The sequence below is a fragment of the Musca domestica genome, unplaced genomic scaffold (genome assembly GCF_030504385.1).
Source record: "Musca domestica strain aabys unplaced genomic scaffold, Musca_domestica.polishedcontigs.V.1.1 8, whole genome shotgun sequence".
In the NCBI taxonomy this organism is placed as follows: Eukaryota; Metazoa; Arthropoda; class Insecta; order Diptera; family Muscidae; genus Musca; species Musca domestica.
The window spans coordinates 18391285-18400196 of NW_026712409.1; the positions used below are offsets into that span (position 1 = coordinate 18391285).

General features: G+C 36.4%; 2 protein-coding genes across 3 annotated transcripts in view; both read left to right on the forward strand.

Annotated features, from left to right (window-relative positions):
* The window catches only part of LOC101898743 (ejaculatory bulb-specific protein 3), a 183143-nt gene extending 174581 nt beyond the window's left edge, over positions 1-8562 (forward strand). Inside the window, exons 1-2 of one of the 2 annotated variants that reach the window (XM_005190342.4) lie at positions 7833-7963; positions 8040-8562. In XM_005190342.4, the coding sequence (XP_005190399.1) occupies positions 8052-8420 (369 nt within the window). In that variant the 5' untranslated portion in view covers positions 7833-7963; positions 8040-8051 and the 3' untranslated portion in view covers positions 8421-8562. Of the gene's footprint in view, positions 1-7832; positions 7964-8039 lie in introns of those variants that run through there. The other variant, XM_059131096.1, reaches the window with a different exon arrangement.
* LOC101898571 (ejaculatory bulb-specific protein 3) lies at positions 934-2177 on the forward strand. Its single transcript, XM_005190341.4, has 2 exons — positions 934-1090; positions 1510-2177. Exon 2 carries the CDS (start codon positions 1532-1534, stop codon positions 1910-1912), a length of 381 nt encoding a protein of 126 aa, XP_005190398.1. The 5' UTR covers positions 934-1090; positions 1510-1531; the 3' UTR covers positions 1913-2177.
* Positions 8563-8912: the final 350 nt, after the last annotated feature.

The window sequence follows — 8912 nt, forward strand, 5'->3', positions numbered from 1 at the left end:
AAAACGGCCATAACTCCTTAAATATTGACATTTCGGGGTTTTTAGCATCATTTTGATGGCAATTATTTAAAGTGAGAAAATAGCCTTTTTTAAAACGGCCATAACTCCTTAATATTGACATTTCGGGGTTTTTAGCATCGTTTTGACTGCAGTTATTTAAAGTGGGAAAATAGCCTTTTTTAAAACGGCCATAACTCCTTAAATATTGACATTTCGGGGTTTTTAGCATCGTTTTGATGGCTGTTATTTAAAGTGAGAAAATAGCCTTTTTTAAAACGGCCATAACTCCTTAAATATTGACATTTCGGGGTTTTTAGCATCATTTTGATGGCAGTTATTTAAAGTGAGAAAATAGCCTTTTTTAAAACGACCATAACTCCTTAAATATTGACATTTCGGGGTTTTTAGCATCATTTTGATGGCAGCTATTTAAAGTGAGAAAATAGCCTTTTTTAAAACGACCATAACTCCTTAAATATTGACATTTTAAGGGGCAGTTATTTAAGGTTGAAAAATATTCCGATTTTTTATTTATTTATTTATTTTTTTTTTTTTTTTTTGTTAAACAGTGATTGTTCTCTTGGCTTTTGCGCACATCATCTGATATTTTGTTTTGAATTAAATCATCGTTGTTGCAAAATCGCAAAATCGACTTAACCTTCAAGTTACTTAATAAATAATTCAGATTCCCACTTTCTCTAATTAAATACAAACTATTTTTCCACTTTTTAATAAATTAAAAAAATAATTTAAATGTCGGATTCTGAGACACGAGACACGTGCTGCTACCACATTTTTTTTATTCTAAGCTTTGGCACACAATGGAGGCCATGAAAGCTCAGGCAAAATCATTGTTCTCACCTGAACAACTGTGAGCGATGGTGCATCACTTGAATTGGGGGTGGGGTGGGAAACCTGGCTTTGGCTCTCCAAGATCACTGCAACCACAGCGCATTGTTGCAATTGAACTGGCTGGCGGGTAAATTTCAATATAAAAACGGTGCCACCGCCAGTTGAGTTAACTAGTCGTTTGGTTACAGCAATCACCAGCTGAACATTGCCAAGTAAAGTTACAACAAGTTCTTTGAAGGTCGGTGTCTCTATTTTGAAGACGTTTTGAAAATAATTAATTTCAAAAAAAAAAATAGTGATAAACTTAAAATACAATTATTGTGGAACCGTTAAAAAATTATAAAAAATATTGAAAAATTATCAACTGAAAAATCTTAAAAACGCTGAGAAAAAAGGGGCCTTGAGTTGAGCCTTAAGTTGTTTAAAAAAATCAAAATATTCCTCAATTTTTTTATCTTGTCTAGTTTTATAAACAAAAATATCCATTAAAATACATACCGATCCGAAGTCCTATTCGTATTTGTGTATTCCTCTATAATTTGACTCTTTATGGTGTTCCTAACCTAAAAAAAAATCATTCAATTGAAATTATTTTTTAAAAATACCGGAACTATTCATTTATTCTCTCTCTCCCTCTCTCCCACTCTCTCTTTCCAGTCTCATTCAACCGCAAGTCAACATGAAATTCCTCATTGTCACCATTGCCCTGTTCGCCGCCGTTGTCATGGCCCAGGATAAATACACCACCAAATACGACAACATCGATTTGGATGAAATTCTAAAATCCGATCGTCTCTTCAGCAACTACTACAAATGTTTGGTGGATCAGGGCACCTGCACCCCCGATGGCCGTGAATTGAAAAATACCCTACCCGATGCCTTGCAAACCGAATGTAGTAAATGTAACGAAAAGCAAAAGGCCGCCGCCGATAAGGTTATTCGTTACATTATCGAAAACAAAGCCGAAGAATGGAAGGCCTTGCAGGAGAAATACGATCCCGAGCACATCTATGCCACCAAATACAAGGCTGAAGCCGAGAAACGTGGTATCAAGATCTAAATTTGATGAAATACCTCAACTACCCCGCAAAGAAACCAATGGCCAAATACTCAAAGTAATGATCGGATGATGATGAGAGGGAAATTTTCGGAATTCAACGAAAAGTTTTTTTACTTGTTTTTTTATAGTAGAAATGTTTTGCAACAACAAAATTGAAGTCTTAGTTTTTGCACCAATTGTTATTGTTTGTAGATGTTTTGTTAAGTTTTTGAAAACAAATCTGTTGGTCATAATAAAAGAGTAGAAATTTAAAAAAAAAAAAACACACACACATTTTTTCATGGGGTTCTAAGGGAAAAAATAACAAGTTAAAAATCAGTAAGTTCGGCCGGGCCGAACCACCATTTGCAAAGAATTTGAAAATTTTCAAAGAATAAAATCCATAAAAAATTCTGTTAAAATTTTAAAAATACCGAATATAGCCGTTATATTGGGGTCTATACAACGGGGACCTACATAGGCCTTGTTTGTCTTAGGCCATTACCATATTCAAATTCGAAACAATTTTCTGTCACAGGCTATAGCAGCCATTACGAACATCAAATACGACAAATTTCGGTGGGTATTGTACCTACCGAATATAGGAAGGTACTGATATATAGGGCCTATACGAAGACCTCTACCTGTATAGACAATTTTATGTCACAGACTGTAGTTTCCATTACGAACTCTAAATACGTAATTTGAAACAATTCCGGTGAATAATGGTGCTAAAATCATAAAAAAACCCGAATATCGGGAGGTACCGTTGTATGGGGGCCATACGAAGACGTAGACCTGCACAAACAATTTTCTGTCTTTGGCTGTAGTATCCATTACGAACTTCAAATACCAAATTCGAAACAATTCCGGTGAATAATATCGCTAAAATCATCAAAATACCGAATATCGGGAGGTACCTTTATATGGGGGCCTATACGAAGACCTGGACCTGCACTGACAATTTTCTGTTTTAGGCTGCAGTATCAATTACGAACTTCAAACACCGAATTTGAAACAATTCCGGTGAATAATGTCGCTAAAATCATCGAAATACCGAATATCGGGAGGTACCTTTATATGGGGGCTATACGAAGACGTGAACCTGCATAGACAATTTTCTACCTCAGGCTGTAGTATTCATTATGAACTTCAAATACCAAATTCGAAAAAATTCCGTTGAATAATGTTGCTAAAAATCATCAAAATACCGAATATCGGGAGGTACCGTTATATGGCGGCTATACGAAGACCTGGACCTACATAGACAATTTTCTGTCTTAGGCTGCAGTATCCATTACGAACTTCAAATACCAAATTTGAAATAGTTCTGGTAAATAATGTCGCTAAAATCATCAAAATACCGAATATCGGGAGGTACCGTTATATGGGGGCTATATGAAAACGTGGACCTGCATAGACAATTTTCTACCTCAGGCTGTAGTATTCATTACGAACTTCAAATACCACATTCGAAAAAATTCCGGTGAATAATGTCGCTAAAATCATCAAAATATCGAATATCGGGAGGTACCGTTATATGGGTGCCATACGAAGACGTGGACCTGCGCATGCAATTTTCTGTCCTAGGCTGTAGTATCAATTTCGAACTTCAAATACCAAATTTGAAACAATTCTGGTGAATAATGACGCTAAAATCATCAAAATACCGAATATTGGGAGGTACCCTTATATGGGGGCTATAAGAAGGCGTGGACCTGCACAAACCATTTTCTGTCTTAGGATTTAGTATTCATTACGAACTTCAAATACCAAATTCGAAACAATTCCAGTGAATAATGTCGCTAAAATCATCAAAATACATCAAAATATCGGGAGGTACCGTTATATGGGGGCTATATGATAACGTGGACATACATGGTCCATTTACGAACTTAACCTGCCTACTGGCAATGTAGACATGTGTGCAAAATTTTAGCCTTCTATCGTTTCGTTTTTTATTATTATTCGTTCGAAAGATAGCGTGATTACAACAGACAGACACACAGACGGACGGACAGACAGGGCTAAATTGTCTTAGAATTTTACGCTGATCAATAATATGTAGTTACAAACGGAATGACAAAATTAATATACCCTCCATAGTATGGTGGAGGGTATAAAAACTGCAACCAACTTTAGACTGCTGCCATTTCTAGGCCACTCGTCCGAAAGCTCTTAAAATTATTCCAGTGACAGCTCATTATATTGTTTACAAGCGTACAAAAGCATTTAGGTGAGAATTTTCTAGAAATAAAAGTTATTCGTGATGGAATTCAAGCGTGATAGTGTGATTTTTCTATATTTGGCTGGAAAACCATAAGTGGCTATCGCTAGAGCCCTCCTGCATTGAAATGTGGATAAATCTTTTGTGTCTCGAACCATCGCTCAATACCGCAAAAAAAATACCAGAAATGGTTCGAAAAGTAAAGAAGCGACTTGATCGAAACCCGCGTTGCATTGGCCGAAAAATGGCTCGTGAGCTGAAAATATTGCAATATTCCATTCGGCAAATATTGAAAAATGAGCTCGGGGTAAAGCCATTGAAATTCCAAAAAGTGCAAGAACTTACACCGCAACAGAAAGAAAATAGACTCAAAAGAGCTAAAGAGTTGCTGCGCTTGGCCGAAAGTGGTAAATTTGGTTTTTTCCGATGAGAAAACATTCGTTGTCCAGCAGTTTGTAAACAAACGAAATGAACACGATCATACTTGCCAAAGAGGTCAGCTGACAATGTGCACCTTCGGTTGGCCACCAGAACTCATGCCTCAAGCCGGTCATGGTGATGGCGTGGACCGCCATAACAGCCGATGGTCGCTCTCCGCTCGTATTAATCGACCGTGGCATCAGAATAAATGCGATAATCGCGAAAATATTCTGAAAGATAAACATTTTGGCCGCAGACCACTCAGTACGCGCCACCCAAGAATGGTTACAAATTGAGGTTCCTCGCTTCATTTCCAGCGCACAATGGCCACCAAAATCTCCGGATACCAATCCATTGGACTATTGTGTGGGGTCTCTGTTGGTGCTAGGTTTGTGATAAAGAGGTGGTTTTGAAAATGTGTACTAAAAGTTCATGAACAGTACTAAATAGTACTATATTTGATACAATTTGATATTGGGTGAACAGATAGGGCTTGAAATCTGAAAATTGATATTAGGATCGCTGTTCATGTATAGCCTAGACATATGAAGTTGGTCTCGGAAATGTGTACTACATTTGTAAGAAAAGTACTGAATGGTATTATATTTGGTATTTGGTGAAGGGATAGAGATAAAATTCTGAAATTTGATATTACTAAATTTGGACCACTGTTGGTATCTACAGGGTGAGATAAAAAAATGCAACAAAGTGAAACACCATAATTTTTACATTTTTTTAAATTTTATTGAATGAAAGCAAAAAATGTCGGAAATATCATCAAATTTTAGAATAAGTTTAGATTTTTTCGAATTGGTCACCTTTGGCACGAATTATGGCCTTCAAACGGCCAATGAAACCGTCACAAGCTGCCTGAATTTTGCTCTGGGGTATTTCAGACCATTCCCGGCGAAGCACTTGCATGAGGTGATCGACAATGTGGTATTTTTTAGTGCCAGCCTTGGTTTGCAAAATACTCCCGACACAATAGTCCAATGGATTGGTATCCGGAGATTTTGGTGGCCATTGTGCGCTGGAAATGAAGCGAGGAACCTCAATTTGTAACCATTCTTGGGTGGCGCGTACTGAGTGCGATGGTGCCAAAAATTAAGTACCATTTAGTAAAGTTCGAACACAAAGTATACAATTACAAACTTCGTGACCAAACCTACTTTCCGACCCAGATTCTCACACGAAATGTTTAGTTTTTAGCTTCCGATCCGTTCACATAACACCAAGTTGTACCAGACCCCTCGTGCAAGATTTCGTCTGGGGTTTGATTCCATGTCAGTCCCTCAGTCAGTTGTTCGACTACACTTCTATACATAGATGAACCGATATTGGCTGAGGTTATACCGGCTGATACTTTTTAATTTTTCTACCCTCCACCTTGGAAAGGAGGGTATAGAAACTTTGTCATTCCGTTTGTAACATCCTTAAATATGACCCCATAAAGTATATATATATATATATTTATAATCAGCATAAAATTCTAAGTCGATTTAACGATGTCCGCTTGTCTGTTCGTCTGTCTGTCTGTTGAAATCACGATACAGCCTACATTATTTGACGTAGAGTGCCAAAATTTAGCAGAGCAATTTGTATTGTCTCTAGGATGGTTGGTATTGAAAATGAGATATATCGGTCCACGTTCTGGTATAGTCCCCATATAACGGTACCTCCCGATATTCGGTATTTTGATGATTTATGCCACATTTTTTCACGGATTTGTCTGGAAATTGGTATTTGTAGGTCATAACGGGTCCCTGAGCGTGTGGCAAAACATTGCATGTATAGGTCCACGTTGTGGTATAGCCCCCATATAAAGGTACCTCCCGATATTCGGTATTTTAGTTTTTTTTTTGCCACATTTTTCACGGGTTTGTCTATAAATTGGTATTCGTTGGTCATAATGGGTTCCAGCTCCGGTGGCGAAACATTGTAATTATAGGTCCACGTTTTGGTATAGCCCCCATATAACGGTATCTCCCGATATTCGGTTATTTGATGATTTTTGCCACACTTTTTTGCCACATTGCTATTTGTTGGTCATAATGGGTTCCAGCTTCGGTGGCGAAACATTGCATGCATGGGTCCATGATTTGATATAGCCCCCATATAACGGTACATCCCGATATTCGGTATTTTGATGGTTTTTGCAACATTTTTCACTGATTTGTCTAAAAATTGGTATTTGTGGGTCCTAGTTTGTGTAGCGAAACATTGTAATTATAGGTCCACGTTTTGGTGTAGCCCCCATATAACGGTACCTCCCGATATTCGGCATATTAATGGTTTTTGCCACATTTCTTCTAATGTTTCTTTTACCCTAAGGTGGAGGGTATTAAAAGTTTGGCCCGGCCGAACTTAATGTTTTTTTACTTGTTTTTATCTCATCCTGTATATCCTTTTTTTAAGAATTCTAAAATTTCCGTTTCTCCATTTAATTTTTTTTTTTGCAAAGACGTAGAAGAACAATCTCTTTACTTGTCCGAACTATTATTATTTGCAGAGACTGATGGTTTAATGCCGTTTGATTGCATATTTTCGTGCATGGTACAGTAGCAGCGGATTCCCAATTCAAATTTTAATAAAAAAAAAACAACCAGTCAGTTTTGTTTAATTAAAATAAATAGTCTCAATGTGTTTTTTATTCCATATTCTAATTTGGGCCACTAAATTAATGGGGGAGCTAAAAACCTGTATTTTTTTGGTTTTTGTTTTTATTCAGTTCAAGGTATTGGGAGTTAAAACCGTTATGGGGAACTAGAAGAGATTTGTTATTTGAAAAAGAGACAAGAGGAAATGTAGGGAAAAAATTACAAATCGATAATTGTTATAAAGTTCACTCCGTATTACATTTATTAATTGTCATAATCGAACTGTTATAATTATCAGTTAATTGGTGAAGGGTGGGGACTCTGCATTTTTCTCGCCACTCTCTCTCCTTTTCTCTTTCTCTTTCTCTCTAAGGCACCAGCAATTACGGAAATCATAATTTGCTAATCATAATCAAAAGTTAGTAAAGAAAGATTCTGAATGGGAGTGACTTCTTATTTTTTTTTTCATATAGAGGAGACATGGGTTTCCAAAAATAGATTTAAAAAAATGACCTTGATCTTTTTTAACGGGAAGCAATTGCAGATCGTGATTGCTCATCTACCAAAAAAACAGATGAAAAAAACCAGTAGCTAATTGATGACGATTATTTACAAAATTCTGATTTTAAATTCAATTGTTTTTTTTTCGAAGTGGGATATTTTTGGGAATTTCAAAACCCGTTTCATCTGGCAAAAGTGCATTAAAAACTGGACTCTGGCTCAAGAATAAGAATGCCATTTGAAAGTCAAAATATAAAAAGCGTTTAATTTGGAATTGGCAATTTATTCGGTGATTTGCCGTTAACGGAATTAGACAGAGAAATACAGGTAAGAATTCAAATTTTCAAAATGCCATTTCCAGGCAATTATATAATTCCCTTAATTTTGAATACTCTCTTTGCAGTCTTTCCCAACCATGAAATTCATTAGCGTTGCCTTCTTGGTGGTTGCCACTTTGGTGGCCTCGATTGCCGCCCAAGATAAATACACAACCAAATACGACAACATCAATGTCGATGAGATTCTCTCCTCGGATCGTCTTTTGAATAATTATTTCAACTGTCTCATGGATCGTGGCAGTTGCACTCCCGATGCCCAGGAACTGAAGAAGGCCATTCCCGATGCCCTGAAAACCGAGTGCAGTAAATGCAGCGAAAAGCAAAAGAAGGTCATCGACAAGGTCTGTCACTTTTTGATCGAAAAGAAACCCGACCACTGGAAGGAACTCCAGGCTAAATATGATCCCCAGAATATCTACTACAACAAATACAAGAGTCACATCTAAGTGTGTGGCAATAGAAGTGATGAATTTAGAGAGTGAAATGGAAAAAGAGGAGGAGGCTAACATCGATTTGCAGGAAGAAGGAATAATTGTTTATTGATTTCGGTTTTTATTAAATAAAATTTGGCTAATAAACAAAAAAAAATGAAGCTACAGAATTTTTTTTTTATTTTTTTTTTTTAAACAAAGAGTCATCCACATCAGCTGTAGGAAGATTTTGAAGACAGAGTTAAAAATCCAAAGGTAAAAAAATTTATAAAATATAAAATAATTAAAGAAATAAAATTTTAGCCACAACTAAAAAATACATTGTTTAAATAAATATATTTAAAAGTATTTACTAAATGGACGGACATGCTTACATCGACTCTAAATGTGATTCTATGCTGATCACCAAAAGGAACTATGTGTCTATCTCGTTTCCTTCTCCATATTACAAACAAATACATAAAGACATAATACCCTGACCACCTTGTGGTGTAGGGTATAAATATT